Source organism: Pundamilia nyererei, unplaced genomic scaffold, assembly GCF_000239375.1.
Source record: "Pundamilia nyererei isolate P.nyererei 1_Seehausen unplaced genomic scaffold, PunNye1.0 scaffold00133, whole genome shotgun sequence".
In the NCBI taxonomy this organism is placed as follows: Eukaryota; Metazoa; Chordata; class Actinopteri; order Cichliformes; family Cichlidae; genus Pundamilia; species Pundamilia nyererei.
The window spans coordinates 1,177,320-1,197,510 of record NW_005187534.1 but is presented as its reverse complement, the minus strand read 5'-3'; the positions used below and the strand labels follow the sequence as shown (position 1 = coordinate 1,197,510).

The window sequence follows — 20,191 nt, the reverse complement described above, 5'->3', positions numbered from 1 at the left end:
CTCAACTCTGGCGGCCCGGTACCAGACGACTCACAGACCGGTCTGTGGGTCATCTCGTACAATGCTGTAAAATTTTAAAAAGCTCATCATTTATGTTTATGCAGCTTCTCGGAGCAGCTTCTGACTCTAATAGGCTCCCATTCAGCTCCCGTATATCGTCCACTTACAATGAACCCTGCTATCGTCATTAGTTACATTTTTCCTTCATAAACGTCGGCACTCAGAACTTCCTGCTTCATGCAGGAGCTTGTATACACTGATCATATACAAACTGAGCTGTGACACCTGAAGCCGACATGTTTGAAATGCATTCTTTCTTATGGCCAGCAGGGGGCGCCTGTAAAAAGCAACCTATGTATTGGAAAATCAACCTGATAAGTTTATGGTCTCAAACATTACTTCTTGTGAGTCAGCGCATGGTGATCACTGGATAGATCATTGTGCCATTTAGCATCAAGAAGACATTATAAAGCGATACGCTTTCACTCAGGGATCTTGTTTCACAATCTCGAAGTGCTTGTGAGATATTCTATCATCTCTTGTGTGTCGTAAAATATCTCCTTGTAAGTTTTTGTGATATCACAGCATTACAAAATGCTTTACTGTGTCCACCATTTTCATTTCACACAAACCATCGCCGGTGGAGAATTTCTGACAGCAGCTGATGGCAACAACAATCAGCTGGTCCGTCCACACGTGGACGCTTGTTTTGATTCATCTACGCTCTGAATGGCTGTTGTACGTGCGCATAATCAAGGTAATATCATAAATCCGTCTATTCAATATCAAAAACTGCACTTCCTCTAACGTCCAGCGGAGGTTCTGTCATTGAGTCACCCCGTGCTCGAATGTCATCTTTACAGCAGATGAGATTATCCTACAGATAATTTCCTTCATCGTCAAACCTGTTAAAACCTGTTACTTACCTGTTTAAATTGTATTAAGGCTGAAAGTTTGCATTGTTCAAGAAGTCTGAGCTCCAGTTTTGCTGAATCAGATTTGAGCGTTTTAGTTGGATGTTACTGAACACTAATTGTCAGTGTCTGTGATGCACCTGCACCAACCTAACATTATCTGATAACTTGGTGCTCCACCCTCTCATCCTCTAAGCTCTCTTGTTCCAAAATCCTAATGTAATAGAGACCAAAATGCTAGGTTTGAAAATGCATGCGTTTAAAACCACAGTGGGGCTATGTCAGTCTCTTTATGCAGTCTGTTTTTTCTTAGCTGATGGAATTATTTTTCCTCTGTTTAGCTTCATTCTTATGAGTCCGGTCTACATGAACATTGGTCTTCTGAGACCTGAAGGAGTCTTTATAATAACTAACTAATCTAAGGCCATATTCATTCAGCTAGTGACCAATAAGAAAATGGAACATGTTGTAAAACACATTTTGTTGCCAACTCTAAAATATTGTTGACCCTGAGATTAGAACCAGTGTGAGCTGAAAACATGGGACCAAAAATGTGCGTATCTCACCATTTTAGAGCCTTTATTGTGAAACTAGCAGTTCATCTATGATAAATTCTGCTGTGATGCTGGGTTGTTGCAAAGAAAAAAAGAATATGATGGTTAGTGTGTGTGTGTGTGCTGTGTTTCTCTGGATTCCTTAGACATTTTTAAATAGCTAAAGAAAAACCCACAAAGATTTGGAAATGAACATCGCTGGTATGTTGCTCCATATCTTCAATCTCTCAGACAACATGTAAATCTGTCAGTTGGTTTACCGCCTGTTTGTACTTCAGTACAGTCCCTTCTCTTCCCCTCCTTTACCTCTTTCCATCTTTCATCAGTTTGCGCTTTCTTTCTTTTTCCCATTTGTTCCTTTCTTCTTGTCTGCCCTCCTCCTTCCTATTCTCACTTGTTTTATGACCCCTTAAGGGCAACACACCTGCTGCATCGTGCAATGTTGCATGACTTCTGCTGCTTTCAGAAGTCTTCGATTTGATAAAAATCATCGTTTTGGCTCATTGGCGTGTTGATGCATCAACCACCAGGGCAAAAAGATGCAGTTCCTCTGGTTTCCACCAGAGGCATTCCCCATAGACTCCCATGTTAAAATATCCAGCTTTAGGGAGAAATAAAATTTTTTACAGCCTAATACTAAAATATTTTGGGCCTTTATGGATAGCTTCCATAAAGATCCTTGTCTTTAAAACTCTTTGATTGATGTGATTTTTTGTCAGTGATGTGTTTGGGATTTTAAAGCTAAAGTTAGCGATGTTTCCACTCTGAATAACTGAAGTGGACCTTTGATCCACATTAGTCGAGGCGTTTTGCAGCATTTTTCTGGGACAGAGTCTCACCTGCTTGACTTTAACAAACACAGAATGAAGCAAATTCTTTACTGAAGTGTATTTTTGAGCTTGCACAGACCCGGCGTATTTGCATCACTCAGCACAAACTTAGCTACATGCTCGGTGTGAACACGTCATGAGCACATCGCCCTCCCACCTAAATATGGTTAAAAAAAAAAAACACGGACGGTTTTGACGCTTCAAAATGCAGTCATCACAGCCATCTTTTATATTTTATGCACTCTGTTTTCCTCCCCTTACCTCCAACCAGGGGGGAGACTTTCCTTGTCACCCAGTACCTGCTCATAGGGGGCTGTAATATTGTAGGGTCTTTACCTTACAATACAAAAGCACCTTGAGGTGACGGTTGCTGTGATTTGGTGCTATATAAATAAAACTGGACTGAATTCAGACTTATGTGACCACATAATTTCCTCAGGGACTAATAAAACTGAATTAAATGATGCAATACTTTACAAAGTTCCAAAATATAAGAAAATATCTGAATCCTGCTGGTGTTTGTCCTTTAGGTCACAGTATGCTTCAACAGAATGATGCACTTGTGACAATCGACTCACTTTATTGCAGGAAAATGACATTTGAGGCAACTGTATGTCAAGTTGATGATACAGATCGAGCTGAAGGAAAGGAAGTTTCCTTTTGCTAGTGCACCAGGTCAGAGGTCATGGTCAGCCTGAGGGGAGTCGGTCTTGGTCAAAGACACTGCAGTGGGGAGTTTGAACTTGTGACCCTGTGAGTGTGAAGGCTTCGACTGAACGCAAGCTTCTCGGTGCCTCCGAACAACGCTGAGCTCTGCAGGCGCTTTTTCAGCTCGTCCTCCTCGAGGCTGACGGCTGGAATGCTGACATAACAGATGTTGTCTGACACAGCCAATAATTATCTCCTGTATGTCCATACCCGCTCTTCCTCCTCCTCCTTCATATCCTCCACTGCCTCCACAGACTGGTTAGCTGTCTGCATTTCCTCCAGCTGCTCTGCCTGCAAAGATTCACCTTAAGTCTCAACTTCCAACCTTTAAGAGCTATCCACACAGCATTGCTTCCTCCAAAATACCACATTTTCTTCACTTCTTTCGCCTTAAGGTCAGCTCAGCTGCACAAAAATGGGACAAGAGGTCGTTAAAATATATTAAAAATACTTTCAAAACATAGTTTCTCCACAAATGGTGGCAGAAAAAAAAAAGATAATCTAAGAACAGTTTTTCGGGAGTTGATTTCTTCCGCAGATTCAGTTTTGGTGAGTTTGAAATGCAGCTAAATAGTTTTTTGGCCGAGCTTAACTTTGAGGGAATGCAGAACCACAGAGTCAAAAATAGAGAAAGTTAGCTCAAATTAGCTGCGTTGCAACATCCAATCATTTTCAACGCTGCCACGCCAGACTATTAACTGCCCTACAGAAGACATGCAGCACAGACTGTGGTATGTCTTGAGACAGGAAACTGAAGCACAAGTCTGCACCTTGCACGAACTTGTTAACCTGCTGAGTAGATCAGGTTTGCTGTGTCACTTTAACCTTTTTTCCACTTTACTGTTTTTATTATCTTCCTTCACAAGATTGAGAATAAATATCCTGCTAGATATAACGAGGGCATACCATTATAATGATGTTAGTTTGTTTTTAAAAAAGCTAATTTAAGCACTTTATCGCTCAGTTAGGTGCATTTTTTCCTTCTCAAAAGCTCACCATAAATAAACCAGACCTGACTTTATTTGTCTAGTTTAGCGGATCGCTGTAACGCACCACTGAGCTGGGCCTGTGGGTTAATTTTTCTCTAAAGACCTCTCTTTTACCTCATTATAATAATTAAGTGCTCCCCCAATGACCTGAAACAGCCATTTAGAGAAATTGTTATCGATGTGTACATTTTGCTCTCAACCAGAACACGGGCAGCACGGGTCCAGAGAGGTGAGGAGGTCGGGTACGGGCGAGGAAATGAGGAAATGAGGAAAAATATTTCTGAATATTTCATGGTCAAGATCTTCGTTGCGCTAATGAGCTGATGATGGAAGCTGTAAGCTGGTTCCAGCTCCACTTCAGAAAAAGCGCACTACACTGATAAAAAGTACACAAAAATAAACAGCTGATCCCCAAATAGGAAAACGGCCACTGTGTATTTAATTAGTTATTAAAACACTGTCTTAAAGGTGCACTACGGGAGAATTCTTATGCTTTAAATACCCTTTTTGTTGCCAGTGTGTGACCCAACTTAGAACCTCTGACCTTCTCAGTTCCCTTTATCAGCCCATGGACCGATTGATTCAGTCTCCTCCCTACAGAACCACTAAGGCAACACTAGCTAATGTTAGCTTGGAAATAAACTCCACCAACTGCCAACATTAACAAACAAGTGGCCAAAGGACACACACTCAAATGCAGCTAACACATGAGGACCAAAAACAGCCATCGCTAACCAACTAACTACTACAGTAGTAATCTGTTTAAGTTCCTAAAACAAGCAAACATCAGCAGGTCGAATTAATCTGTTGGATTTTTACCGTTTGCTCAGTTATACGGCTGTTTGCTAGTACTAGTTTACCTGCTAAGACAGATGAATTATAAGTCATAAGTTCAACCAATGCTGCGTTTCTTGTACTTGCAGTGTTTCTCAGTTTGACTGCATTCCAATACTGGTAGTAGCTGGAAAAACAGGTTGGTTTTGCTTCCTAGCAATGTAGAGCCATTCACATCCACTAACAATGCCTGAAGTTCAATGGGATTCCAGTTAAAAACAACAACGCATTGTTGTTGCTAGATACGGGGGTTTTGCCAGCTAGCTGTATTTAATGAAGTATCAAGTCAATTTTGTTGCCATCATACTAACATATGGGTTCATATAAAGGTATACCTGTACCAATTAAAGACTTGTTTTGTTTTTTTCTGCCTGTCCCATTTGGTTCTTTAGCCGTCAGAATTGTTGTCTGAAGACCAACAAGGAGACCCAATGGATTTACTTTGCCAAATGGATCATCACGGCCTTGCCGTATTGGTCCATTTGATCATCCATTTGTTGTTATTATTTATTTTATTTTATTTTCAGTTGTTACAGACGGGACAGACATGAGTGAGGGATAGGAAAGGGAGAAAGAAAGATGAAGGAAAAGAAAAACAGAAGGGAAGAGGGACAGTGAGAAAGGGCACTTAAAAAGAGAAAGAAGAGAAAACAAGCAAAAACAGAGCAACATACTAAATGCAACACCATCATATTAATCTAGCTAAGTGTAAACAGCAGTAAATACTAAATATTGAATGTTGTTGTGTAGCAAGCAGGACCGACAGCGCACAATGTGCTTGGAAATAGCAGCCAATACAGGTGTAGTTTATGTCTATGGACAGTGAACACCCGTGTGCACCTGTGTGGATCAGCGTGCTTGCATTCAAAAGGTTTCCCAATGTAATGGTCTGCAAGAGGATGTAGAGAGCCATAGTCTTGTCCCCCAGGGCATGAAGCAGGCATGGAGGAGATCCAGGCCCCAGACATCCAGAGGCCCCAGAGTGCGAGAGCCCAAGGAGGACCACCGGAGGGGCATCCGTGCCACCCTCCTGGGAAGAGCTGAGGAGAGCCCCAGATGAAGGGTCACCCAGTAGCCACAGAGCAGAAGCCAGAGGGGGCTGCAGTGGCGTGCCCGCCGGCTCTGCCGGCAGCCAGCTGTGCCAGAGTAAACCAAGCCGCAGGCCCAGAGGCCGGAGGCCCGAGGGCCCCCTTTGCCCCGGAAGAGGCCTGACTGAGCAACAGGCACCAGGCCCCGCCAAGTAGTCACCGGGAGTGAGCTGGTACATACCTGAGCGCCCAGCCCCGGACACCAAGAACCACCAACGCACCGACCCCTGAGGGCATCAGTTACCGGCAGGGAGTGTGGTGAGGGGAGATAGGCCTCCACACTTTGGAGGGCCTGGGAGTTCCCAGAGAGGTGGAGTGTAAGACCCAACCTGACATATAGACACAGACACAAACATGCATTCCCACCCTCATGCACACATATACAAACACTCAGCACTCACCCAACGTAGGAATAGACATACATGGACATGTACACATAATCACACTCTCCAAACAGACTCTATACCCCAGGTCCAGGTACCCTCGCCCCTGGAGGGGGAAACGGCACCTAGACCCAGGAGATGTTACCCTTTTCCCCGGGGTGGAGGCAAGCAGACCGCCCCCAGCAGCAGGGAGGCCCCACATCCCAGATCCGAATCAGACAGCCAACACCTACTCCCAGCCCCCCCGCCCCAATGGCCAGCAGAGAACAGGGGTGTGTGAAGACCCCAAACCTCTCTCCTCTCGCTCATGTGTAGTGTTGCTGTGTGTTGTTCTAAGGTGCATTTAAAACAAGGGAGAGCATGGTGCTGCTGCCAGAGAGCAGCAGGTGTTAGCACGGCCCCTCCCGAGAACCCTCAATGTCTACATGGATTTAAAATTGAGAGGTGGGCACGATGTGAGCAAGAGGTGAGCAAGATGCCCCTCCCTGGGGCCAGCTCCCCCGCTGACCCCAGTAGGCACCCCCGTCCTTCGGCACCCACCAAGGCAAGGGAGCCCAGGCCCATCCAGACCGGGGCCTACGGCAGCAGGACCGCCCAGCCCCACAGGACCCGGAGGAGGAAACTGTACCCACCCTAACATTCAATCATCTCCCAGACTGCACAAGACAATAGACACCCAGGTTAAGTTTATTCTCCACCTCTCCTATGGCTCTCCTCCACCTGCAGAGTGTTCTCCTGCAAGGATGGGAACAAACTCCCTGTCAGTTGAAGACTTGTTTGTGTAGCAGTCTTTAAACTAAAGAAGCAAATGTCGTATACACTGGATGGATATTTTTACAACAACTTTAAAACAGTCACATTTCTGAGCTGGCTCAGGATGGATGAACTCCCGGTGATCTTCTGCAGTGGCCAGATTCTAACTTCAGTCCATTTTTATTCCCAAAGTCACACAATAGAGCCTGCAGAGTCTGTGGAAACTGACTCAGCACATCAATGGCAATGTACACCAAACCACCGAGTTTGCATGTTGCATTGTGGTTTTTTCTGTGACAGCAGCAGCAGCAGAGATTAAAATAGACTTAAAGAAAACACATGTGAGGAGCTGATCTTGGCCACCAATCACTCTATCCAAGTCAACATCTGACCCCGTTTTCCCCCTCATTTCGCAAATGGGTGTCCCTTATCTTGCCCAAGAACTGCCTTTGAACCAGAACGCACACCAATAAAAAAAGGAGGAGGAGAAGGCTGAGGAAGCACTGAGACTAAAAATTCTGCAGCAGAAAGATTTTTATAGCTCAGAGGAGGCGGAAAAGATTTCATAGGATGCATTAAGAGAAGACGCTGATGCACGTGGTGAGTCAGCAGTGCGACTGAACTTCAGAGTTATGTCATGCAGTTTTATTTTTATTTTTTCTGCAAACAAAATCTTCTGAAGCTTTCACAAAGAAAGAAAAGAATGTTTTTGAGCAAGAAGATGAAAAGAGCTTCAACACTTTAATCTCAGTGGCCCTGATATGTGCCCTCTGTGGGTAAGTAAACCCCCAATAAGAAGCTGATAGTGATGGGTAATAATGGTCTTAGTTATCAGAGTGACTACCCACTGGCCACCCCCCCCCAATAATTTGCCAAACCCCTCAGTAACCTGTGTTTTACAGCAGCATAATGAAACTAAAAATTCTGTTTTTGGTGTGCCACCCCGATACTTTTAGTGACCCCCAGATGGCCACCCCTATGAAGAAATTCTGGAGGCTCCCCTGCCAGTTGGCAATTCTCATCCTCCTGAAAATTATATTTATAAACCTTGTCAATTATATTTCACGGACTTCAGATTTATAACTTCAGTTCAATGTCATTTATAGTTTCAGTTCGGACCAGGTGCTTCATTTTGTAAGTTTCACACCCTACTGTAGTACAAACCCAACGATGTCCACATGATGACTGTGGGGGAACGAACTCCCTTTGGAGAAATCTCCTCCTAAAATTACTTTATAAAGAATTTTGTTACACAGTAACAAACAAATTACAAATTAAGCTAACAAATAAAAAATGAGATTTGACCTAAGAAATGATGAAGGACTTACTCAGCTGGCCTGAAGGACTGAGGAAGGCTGTCCCACAGTTTAGGTGCCACAGCTTCAAAAGTGTGGATATAAAATAAGAACATGGAGCAGACTCTGATCAAGAACCTGCTGCATTCTGACCATTTGAAGACAAGCTGGCGATGACAGAGAAATGCACATGAAAAGTCAAAGCCGCTCCCTTATTCACAGGGGGTAACCACAGTGGGTGTAGCAATGTTTTGATCTGAGTTTTTAAGCTGGATGCCCTTCCTCATGCAACCCTAAAGGGATTTGTGTGTCTGCTCCTGGGATCAAAGCAGGAATCTTTCACTTGTAAACAACATTACTGAGACACCAGATATGCATGTGTGAGAAGTGTGTAGTCATAGTTCCAGAACAGAAAATGTTTGATTTCTGCTGTTTCTTAGGCATCAGTCACACAGGCGTAGAGACCCCGTGGTAATTAGTGTCCTAGAGAAAAATCTGTATTGCACTGGTGAGAGTTTACTGCCAGTTGCTGAGTAAAACTGGTCTCAAAGAATTATATGATGCTACAGAGGAAACCTCCTTCTTACTGCTTTGGTTAGTAGCAGATTGGAAGACACAAACTTGTCTTCCTTCTCTCACCCCAACCAATCACAGCAGATGGCCCCGCCCCTCCCTGAGCCTGGTTCTGCCGGAGGTTTCTTCCTATTAAAAGGGAGTTTTTCCTTCCCACTGTCGCCAAAGTGCTGCTCATAGGGGGTCATATGATTGTTGGTTTTTCTCTGTATCTATTATTGTAGGGTCTACCTTGCAATATAAAGCGCCTTGAGGCGACTATTGTTGTGATTTGGTGCTGTGTAAATTAAATTAAATTTAAAAATTGAAATTGAAACTTGTCTCCAAACACTCTCTCTGTGGCAGTGGTTTCAGCAGTAAGGCACAACTTTTATTTTGGAGGAAAAAGTTCTTTCACTACTTCTTGGTCGTTAGTGAGTGAGTGTTTGAAGGGAACTCTGCGTCCAACAATCTGCTAATGACCAAAGCAATCACCAAAAGGTTTTTGGTGCAGCATCGTCTTTGCAATTGTTCCCAGCAACCTCCAGCTACCACTCGCCAACTAGTTGGCTGATACATATTTATCCCCAGTGAGCGCAGGTTTCCAGTCTCTTTGTATGACTGGACCAGTTCAACAGTAGGTAGGTGAGGGGACAAAAAAGGAGTATCTGCAGCTCCAGTTTGGTTACTCCAAAAAGACAAATTGGATACCAGTGTTGTGATAAATTCAAGAACTTAAAATCCCTCAAACCAGTGAATGTTATAAAGGCTTTGACCAAAAATATAAAACTTCCTATACAATATATTCAGAACTAGTTGGGTTATATCGGCATGTAAGTCTTTATATAGAGACATTAAATTCTGTCATTTTGTTTTATAACTGCGACTCTCCCACCTCAGAATTCCTTGGTTGGATGATTTGAAACTCCCTCTCACCCCTCAGCTACTTAAACTGTAGAAACACTTGGTAGTTCAATATTTTCCGCTTCATATCTTCATCTCATGCACTAAAACGTGAAAGTGAGATCACCCCTGAGGTCACTTTGCGGTGCCCATCAGGCATTTCCAGCAACCACCTGACTACCCTCGCTGACAGGCCGAGAACAGAGTGAAGCAATGTGGCAGAAAATTAATGGGACACAAACAGCCTGGCCTATTTGTGTCCGCTGCAGGACCCCGTAGTCCTGCCAAGGTCGTTATCTGATGGACGCTCGGTCACTGTGAACTTGGCGACGTTTTGAACCAGGGTTCACGCCAGTGCCACCGGCTGCACAGGTCAGTGACCGGTCAGCTGATGGGAGGGTGCATGGGAACCAGAGTGGGGATGCAGCAAAACACAAGACAATGCAACACATCCTGACTGTCAAGCATTATACAACTCACGCAAGTGGAATGGTGTGCAGCAACTGTTTGGGTTACATGACTTTGTCCAGGTTTAGGAATATGATGATGAGTTCACGGTTTCATGAATGATTTTGTGGAAACTGAAATAAAGTTTAACAGTTTGAACAGAAGTGAAAACCAAACTTAATCTAGAACTTTTAAAATTTCAGTCAACATAAAAATGTAAAAAATCTGAATTCTGGACTTTAGCCGAGTTTTCACTGCCTCAAATGTTTTTCACAGATGGACATAGTTTCCAGGTATGAAATGTGAAGCTGGTATGGCTCAGTCGACGCTCCCTGTAATTACCAGCAGGAGGCGACTTCTCTGATTAAAATAAACAGCTGTGTTTGTATAGCAGTCTATGATTAATTATTCAGTAACTGAAACAAGAAGCATTACTAATAATGCACAACTTTAGGCAGAGCATCATTTACCCATGAACTTCCATAGGGCCAAAGGTCTTTCTTGCAACCACAGATGTCACCCCCTGGTGACCATTAAAAACAATGCAGATCTCAGGAACATTTGCATTGACCACTTTTTAGACCTGGAAGCTACAGCCTGCTATTAAGGGCCTGGTATGCTCGCCACATTGGTCGCTTCTTGCACTACCACTAACATCACACAGATCCATTTATGCTAACGTTACAGCGCAGGTATTCTGCTGTATTCTCCTGGACGATAGGTGTCGCCACTCAGGCAAAAACCGCCACATCAGTTCAGATACAGGAGAAGAAGTTATAACTGTCCTGCGTTTTAAACTGTTGCAACATCTCCTTCTGTATAATCTGTGAATCTCTGACCTGCTGTACTGATAAATCATTAAAACACACTGTTTACAGCTGCAGCAGCAGTGACATCACACACCAGGTTACAAAAGTCAAGAGGTGGACGACCAGAAGAAGCCGACTAGCAACAGCTGTGTCGTATGCTGCCGATCACGAGGCACTGCCCACTGGGTGTAAAAAAGCCTTTAATGGGATGGACTCACTTTTTTAAGTGAGCCTCAAGTGGCCATTAGAGGAACTGCAGTATCTGGGACCTCTACGTTGGCTGAAGGATGTCTCCAGAGTGAGTTTTCTTGCTTTTTTTTTTTCTTTCACAAATTGCATTTACTTTTAGTTTACCTTCTCTGCTAGTTTTAGTTTTCTGATTTATAATTTAAAAAACAAGTAGTGAAGGGCTATATTTGAGGGTTTTAGAAAGGTCGTAATAGGGATCACATTTCAAACACACTTTATGAAGACTCACGATCACAATGTAGACATCTCAACCTTGATTAGCATAGATACCAACACCTTTTGGATGCTCAAATTTGTAAAGAAGTCTAATTGAATGTTTTTTTCTTTAGTTTTACTTTGAAGTTTACATTGAATAAGCTACAGTCGTGTTGGGTCAAACCTCTGCTTTCTTGGCCTCTTCTCAGACACAGGATGTGACAAACTGTGACAAATTTAGTTTAGCATCTTCTAATTTACTCTTTACATCAACTGTACAGCAGCTACATGTGATACACTCAATGAACGCACAAACAGGACAAATTTACACAGACTCCTTAAAGCAAAGAAAGTGCTATCTCCTTCCACAAATCCATCCACACCTCAGATTTCACAGCGCATCTATTAGACAGTCCTAGAATTAGACCAGTAAAAACAATAATAAAAAGTATAACTTTACTCTCAGTATATGCCGCTCTAAACAATAAAATATTTCTATGTTCTAGCAGTGATAAAGGTGTTATGGGCTTTACTAGTTAGTGTCTCTATCTATAAATTGTTACAGATAAAAGTACAACAGATATGATACATCGGCATTTTAAATACAGCTTATTCATAATGCTACTTCATTTAATACACATATAATAGCACTGTTAAGGATAGATAACATTCGTATAAAATGAACTTTATGTTCGGGTAGTTCCTGGTTGTCGGTTCAGCCTCACACATCCGGCCTCTCCAGTGTCCATTATGAGCATTCAGATATGGTTCTATTACAGAAAATCACATTTCAGCCTTAATCAAACTGTCACATTTCAAAGCTTGTTTCTCCACATGGAGCTGCCTCGCAGCCAGTGCCATGCTCAGAGGCACTTCAGAGGCAACATGAAGTCCTAAGAAGTGAACAAAGGCAAAGTTCTAAATATAAGCTAGCAGATATGCAGTACGTAGCACTTGGATATGTCCATAGTGATGATGTAAAAAGCTTATTTTATCAGGAAGGAGTGCAGAAAGGCGAAGATGCCAAGGCAGAGTGCAACAGGAAAGACAGGCAGCAGAAAATCATGACGCCACGTGTTTGTTTCACTGGATTTGAGTGGAAAGAAACATCCCTGAAACTGGATATATAGAAAATATACTGGTAAAAGATTATTAAAGTAGCGTGAAGGGAGGGTTTAAGAGTCCCTGAATAACTGTTTGTCCTCTGGATAGAAACTATTGCTAGTGACATGCGGTCCACTCATGACAGCAAAACTTAATCTCCTGTTTGAAAACTAGCAGGAAAAATGCTGCAAATTTTCATATTTTAATAATTTAAAATGTGTGTAAAAGTAAGTAAATGCTGGGAAACATGTAACATGGTTAAAATGTGCTTGTGCTACAACAGAAAGTCGTTTCTTAGGTTTGGGTCAGACCACTGAAGAAATTAAGTAACCCCCCACCCACCCATGTCCATGCAGATGAAAGGGGGCCTAAACTGCACCATCAGGACTGGCGAGGTCATTTTCTCTTTTCCTAGAGAGTTCCCAGAAGCAGGAAAGGTCAAACTGCCTCCCTGGTTGAGTTTCTCAGTGTCTATTTGTCTGTTTTTTTCTCTAAAGCTGGTAGTTGTAGGAAAAATGCACGTGCAGCCCGTTTACTGGGTGCACTATTGGCACTGTTTGCATCTTGGGGAAGTTCTCTGTAGCAAGGGTCCATTTGCAAGTCCCAATCAGCTCCACGGCGAGAGTCTTTAGGATGATCTGAGCCAGTTCTTTCCCTACGCAGCTCCGCACTCCGCCACCGAACGGCACGTAGCTGAACCGGGCCGACCGGCACTCATCCCGATCTGGGCTGAACCGTTCCGGGTCAAACAGCTCCGGGCTCTGGAAGACTGCTGCAGTCTCATGGGTGTCCCGGATACTGTACATTACACTCCAACCTTTTGGGATCTGGTAGCCCTGCAGAATAAGAAAGGCATTTCATTTTGATGATAGTGATATAAACTCTGACTCAGGGTTCTAAAACAGTTTCTGGACCTTGGTAATATAGCCACTGTCAGCAAAGGTTTACAAAACAATGCAGAGAAAATGTTGAAATTGAAAAAGTCAAAATTTTATTGTTTGGATGATTTTTAATTATTATTATAATTCTCAAAATCAAAGACTCACAAGTGAAAAATACAAATTAATTCAAGAGTCTTATGATGTTGACCTTTTAGTTTCTGCCTGACATAGAAAGCTGGAGGCTTTAGCGTGTTGAAAACTTCTTCATTCATTTGGTTTTCAGCTTCATTCATTCAGTCAGTCACTCATTATCCTGCTAATCCAGACTTCTCTATAAACTAATCCCAGTTATTTCTGCAGAGTTAGGATTTCCTTGTTTAGGTTCCAGAAGCACTCACTTGACCGAACAGGCATAAAGACATTTGCAGGAGCACAATTACGTCGTGCCTATACAAGTTAATACCGTGAGAAATAATTAGCATCACGCGCTCTATAATACTACGGTGGAAATTCCTCTGCTATCGCTTTAAACGTCACTTGTCCTTTTTCAATGAAGGCAGCAAATTGGGGGCACACTGAGGGCAGGGAGGGGTTTTTAAAAGCAGTTTCCCAGGAGGGGCCGTCAAAGCGTAGACAGCCACGCCTCCGAACAAAGAGCCAAAATCAAAATTCAATAGAAGCAAGGTTCGCTCTGCCTCCAGCATGAAGTTCTCTGAGAGCAATTCGATTCTGCGATGGGCTAAATCACCCTCAGACTCACTGAGTGTCCACAAGGAGGCGTTCGACACATGTCAAACTTTAGCTTTGCTTCTACGGTAAAGAAGATAATGGCTACAGGCAGCTGGGTTTAGACGGACAGGATTGGTAAACAACAAAAACCCTCCCAAAAGGTCATTGTGTTATTGTATTACTCCAACAGAAGTATGAAAAGTGTCCAAGAATTTGTACCAGCTGTTATTATTTATTAAGCTTTGGCTACTGGGCAAGTCTTTGTGCTATTGACGACTTGCCGGACAAAACCCAGTTTGTAATTTTTTTTTTTTTTGCTAATTTAATGGTCTGCCTCATTGAGGACTGAACTCTGAGCTTGTAAAACAGAAACGTTCCTTTCGTTGTTTCAAGCTAAAACATATACAGACATTTTATGGGGCCGTCAGCGGCTGGTAGCCAGTTAGAACATTTAACATTTGGCCCAAACCTACTGGATAAAATCATATGTTCATCTGTACTGGTTAAGGTTCAAAAAATATTGTCTAAGCATACTGTAGTTACCAACTGGATGGCTATCGGCTATTAGCTATTATTAGCTATTATTAGCTATTATTGGCTAAGTCTATCAATAGGGGGGTTTTTTTGTGCAACTGATTGTTTTGGGGTTTTGTTTGCTGCCTCCTTGACATGTTAACTATGTAAATAATTAGCTTGCAAAGCACAATTGTTAAATACCACCAGAACGGTGCTTCCTTCAGTTTTTGTTGTGTCAAGCTAGTATAGAGAGTTGCTGATGACATTTACTGGGGCACATATATCAGCGAGCACCAGTTGCTGACTGTAGCCCAAACCTGTTGCATACACCACATCTCCACCCATACTGGTTGGACTAAATGTTATAGACTGTTATCTAAATGTATTTTAGTTGGAAATTTGACAGTTCTATATCATGTATCAGCAATTAATCGAGCCAATCGCTCGTTGGCGTATTTTTAGTTGAGCATTCATAAATTTCCCGCACAGCCCTTATCAGTTCCAGGAGCAGAGACATGGAGATGATCCCTTTGGGATGAATAAGATTTAAATTCCTTTGTATTTGATAAAAATATATTGAGTTCTTTGTAAAACTATACAAATAAGTAAAATCTTCCTACCAGAGACTCAAACTTACATCTAGTTCAAACGTCTGCAGAGCTGTTCGGTAACCGCCAGAGACTGGCGGAAGGAAGCGGAGGACCTCTTTGACGACACAGTCGATGTAGCGGAGCTGGCTGAGCTTCTCCAGGCTCAGCCAGGGTACATGAGACTGCGACCGCGGGAAACCGTCTTCGTCTCTCTGATTCTGACACCCTCTGTTTAGCAGGCAGGTTGTTTCTGCGTCAGTGGCGCCCTCCTCTGTTTCCATGGTGACACCAGATTGAATGCAGCTGTTGTGAGATTCATAGCCGAGGTCTTCCGCCTCCAGTTCAACTCTGGCCTTGTCCACCACTGCTGGGTGGCGAAGAAGCTGCAGAACCAGTGATGTGGAGGCGCTGGCTGTGGTGGAGTGAGCAGCAAAGATCAGCTCCACTGCTGTTTCCTGCAAAAAGGGAGGTGGATGGGTTGGGTGGATGTCACCTGAACATACTGCTCTCAGGTTCACAGTCAGACCCGTGAGGTCCCTGAACGTCAACTGAGAGCCAAATAGCTTGCTCACAAATAATGTACCATCGGTGCACGACTGAGCTTTTACCAAATTATCTGGCTCAATCGTTTTCACTCAGCGTTGACCATTAAAAGCATCTTTAGCATGATTAAATGTACCTGTATGAACTGATGGACTTCTTTTCTCGGGCTGTTTTTTATTACAACCAAAAATGAATCAGTAACTGCCCCTACAGGTAAATTCTGAAGCTTTTAAAATTTCCCATATAAGGTGTTTTCTAACGAGCGGCCTAATGAGACTACAGATTCACCACCATCATGCTGAACACAGAAGGCTCAGTCACAAAACTGGGTTTTAGTTTGTTTATAGCCTCAGATTTATGTTTTACTTTTGGTAATTGCTTCAAAAATCATAAAAAGCCTTTTATTTCCCACCATTAGCATCAATTTTAATGTCTACAGTGGTGTTCGAGTATCGCTTAGTGATAGCATAAATCACAAAAACTTCCTGAGATTGCAGCGGCCGCTGTGCTGTGCAGGAGCAGTATTTTAGACGCCAGCCGGTTTCAGAGTGTCCTGCTCATTGACAAACTGTGCCTAAGTGGTGGTTAAATATGACTGAGTGGGTCACAAAAACACTCAGTGTGTGCACACTCTGCACATCTGCATCTCAGTGTTGTCTTGTCCTATCATGACTTTCAGAAAGTGAGGCTGGCACATCCTTCCCCGCACTGTGGACATTAACTCTGGTACCTTGAGCTCCTGCATGCTGAGCTGCTGGTCGTTCTCCTTAGCGCTGGACAACATGTAATCAAAGGCGTCGTTATATTCCTCGTCCATGTGCTGCCGCTCCCTCTTCTCTTCAATGATTTTCTCCATGTGGGCGTGCAGGATTTCTCTGGCTTTTATCCCCTGACAGAAAAAGATTGACAAATTACAAAGAATTCATGTAAAAGCCAACATGAATGACATTAATCGGCTTTTAATACCACGTTATCCATGTAGATTACACATAATGTCTTTAAGCTCCCCCACCTTGCGTAACCCACTAAGCGGGGCATCTATTGGCAGAGAGAAGAGGTTGTTCATCAGCTGCTCGAAGATCTTAGCCAGGTAAACGATCCGTTCCTCCTCCAGCTTCAGACCCAACAGGACCCTGACCGCGATGCGGAACGTCAGGGACTTGGCTGCACTGTACACGTCGACGGCGCCCGGCTCTGAGCACCACTTGGCGATTTCAGATTTGATGACGTCCTGAAGCCGGGGCAGGTAGGACTCCAGAGCACTCCGGCTAAACACTTTGGCCAGAATCTTGAAAGACATAAGGAAATGGAGAGAAAGAGGTCATGAAAAGTTCACAGCTTATGCACAGCAGACAACACCTTTTAGTGAAACCCGGAGCGGAACAGACAGTTTGTGAATCCAAACGTCAGTTCAACTTCCTGCTACACCTTCTTACTTTTCGCTTCCTCTTGTGGAGGTCTCCGATGGAGTTGACCAGGGTGTTGGGTCCCAGGATGATGCGTGTGCTCTGAGGCCACTGGGTGCACACCAGGCTGTGTTCCCCCAGCAGGATCTTGCGGATGTTTTCTGCACCCGTCACCCTGATGACTGGCTTCCCCAGGAGGTGGGTCTTAAACACATTTCCGTGACGCTCTCGCCTCGAGATGTGGAAGTTTGAACCCTGGAGGGTAGAAAGAGATATAAACTTTGTCATGAAGCAATGACTCATTAATACTTTTAGGCCAAATAAAACTGCAACAACTTTTTATACAAACACTTGGAGTCTCTCTCTGTTTTTGTCCTTTGGTGCAGGGAGTAATACACACAGCTGTGTCACTTCAGTTTTGGTTTCTTTTTGTTTTGTTTTTTTCCTCAGTAATATCTTCATTTCTTAGAACAAGAACATTTTTCAGAGGAAAATCTTTCTTTTTGCACCATTTTGGTCAAACCAGCTACTTTTACTTTTTTAATCTGTCATTTTATTTTACATAAAAACAGGCTGTCTCTGTTAATCTTTTTAACATGATAAACTTACATTAGGTAACATAGTTTGTGGTTAATTATAAACAACATACAGTCCAATATGACTTCAAGTGGGTCAGACTATTAAAACAGCTCCATAATATAATAACCTACATTTCTTTAAATATAAATGATCTAAGAACATTTAATGGACCATCCATTTGCACAAAGCTTGAGATACTTTTATAAAACATTTTCAACAGCATGTGCCTGAGGGATGACAGTGGATCTGCCCAAACCTTCACATGTAGACTTTTTGTAAGCAAACTGCTTATTTTACTCCGCGATTCAAACAGCTTGCAGAGATATTTTTTAAATTCCGTAAGCTTTATACATTTTACTCCTTTTCAGTCATGCTTGCATCAGCTCACCAAGTGATGCAGTGCATTAAGCTGACAAATTAAAGATTTTAACGACTTTACTGAAATGCCTCTTACATTCACTCCTCCCGCTCGGGTTAGATTAACAGTTTGTGACCCTAAACTTTAGAGCAGGAGTGCATGTAGATAATATTAACAAGTGAAAACTAATGAGTTGGTGGGAGCGATTTAAGAAGGCGAAAATTTGGAGATGGGGAAATACGCGTGAGCTGTAAGGATGTGGAGAGGATGGATGAGAGGTGAATTCTTTTCTGTAGGGAAGACAGAGAGGGAGGGAGCGAGGTGGAAGAATTGAACAGAATTCTGTTTTTGCTCCATAACAAAGAATTACGCGCGGAGCATAAAGTCCGCACATGTCGCATCAACATCTGAACTGAACCCGCACAACAATCTGCTTCTCGAAACTTCCCGCGTTTCTTAACAAAGTATCGACACCGTGATTATTCAAACTTCCAGCAGTCCCGCGTGGATTAGAAGCCAATAACAGATGAGCATAGCTAAGGAAACACACACCTGCATTTTGGGGCTTAAAAATAAATAAACAAAAACTCGAGCTTACTCACCTGGAACAACCAGTGGAAAGTCTCTCCGACCAGTGGCCAGCCCATGGAGCCTCTCGGCAGCGGCAGGCGACTCTCTTTGTCCCGGGTCAGACTCCAGCGGAGGCTCCACAGCTGCCGGGTCAGTGCCAGCAGCAGGACCGCGGAGAGAAGCGAAGTGAGCGCGGTGGCCAAGGCCGACAGCACTCCAAACTGAGGCAGGGGCAACATCTCCTCCGCGCTGGTCCGTTTCCCAGCATCCACCTGTGTCTGCGCGCTGAAATTGTCTGGGCTGTGCGTAAAGCTTCTCCCTGTCCGTCTGTCCGGAATTCTTTTTCTTTTCCTCCTTTTTCCTTTTTTTTCTCTGGTCTCCTGTAAAAGCTGCCCAAATAAAAACAAAAGGTCCGGGTGTGTTTACCCTCCGCTGCCCCAGAAATTACTCATTCAGCTCATCTCCGGAGAGAGCCAATGTAAACAGTTATTACAGCTAGTTAGACCAAAACAATGACGACCATTACGCAGAAATATGCAGAGATGGCGCACACGTCTGCGATCATTTTTTCCAATTAAAACAAACTGTAGAGTGCGTCTCTTATAGCCTGACATTATTTTTAAAGCTGCGTGCATGTTAAAGAGTTTGCGCAGGCAGACGCACCTTTGAAAGAAATAAAAAGCCGATCATTGCGGATGGATGCGCCTGCACACACTCACACTCTGACTCTGGGCGAGCTACATGACAAACGTGCTCCTCTCCTGCGAGGAAACTCCCCTTCATTCCGCTGTCGCTGCTCCTTCAAAATGAGGAGTAGCTGTCAAGTATTCCAAATAGTTTTACAGGTTTGCGTGCGCCAGCTTGTCTATTAGGTTATGCACCTTTATAGGTACAGTTCAGGGGGCTCAGCCACCCTACCCCCCCGGGCGGCACAGAGTTTATAGAGCAGTGGCAATAAATCAGGTTTTAAAAAGAGGCAGAAGGAATAAAAGAGGGATTTGAATACAGTTGACTACAGTACGGAGCGAGGGGGAAAGTTCAGCAAATTGCTCTCTAGCTCTGATTTTCCCAGTAAATGAAGTAAGACGTTAGAGAGTTCGGTCCTTTTCAGATTCAAACTTACCTCCAAGCAGCTTCCTCTGAGCGCACGGTGACAGAAATCCGTTCAGGGTTTGGGGGAAAGTTTCTTTCTCGGCTCCTCTGAGAGAGACCGATGCCTGCTCCTCCACAGTGAGCGGGCTGCAGGGGGTTTTATAGAAAAAGCAGCGTGATCCACCTTCAATTGTGACGTTGGTTTGAATATGTTAAAAGGGCTCGGTGTTTCATTCACAGCGCTGCAGAGAGAGAGGGAAGCAAGAAAGAGGAAAACGTTTGGAGAGACGCAGCAGTGCGTCCTCAGTCTGTGTGTGTGT

The 20,191-nt window shown here is 43.5% G+C and overlaps 1 protein-coding gene across 1 annotated transcript; it reads right to left on the bottom strand.

Moving 5' to 3' along the window:
- Window positions 1-11,754: 11,754 nt before the first annotated feature.
- Window positions 11,755-19,990, bottom strand: cyp26c1 (cytochrome P450, family 26, subfamily C, polypeptide 1). The gene is made up of 7 exons (XM_005743581.2): window positions 19,903-19,990; window positions 18,812-19,168; window positions 17,303-17,527; window positions 16,879-17,154; window positions 16,597-16,755; window positions 15,371-15,778; window positions 11,755-13,443 (listed from the first exon to the last, which is right to left on the bottom strand). The coding sequence occupies exons 2-7, from the start codon at window positions 19,016-19,018 to the stop codon at window positions 13,099-13,101; spliced, it is 1,620 nt and encodes a 539-aa protein (XP_005743638.1). The 5' UTR covers window positions 19,019-19,168; window positions 19,903-19,990; the 3' UTR covers window positions 11,755-13,098.
- Between the last annotated feature and the right edge of the window lie 201 nt (window positions 19,991-20,191).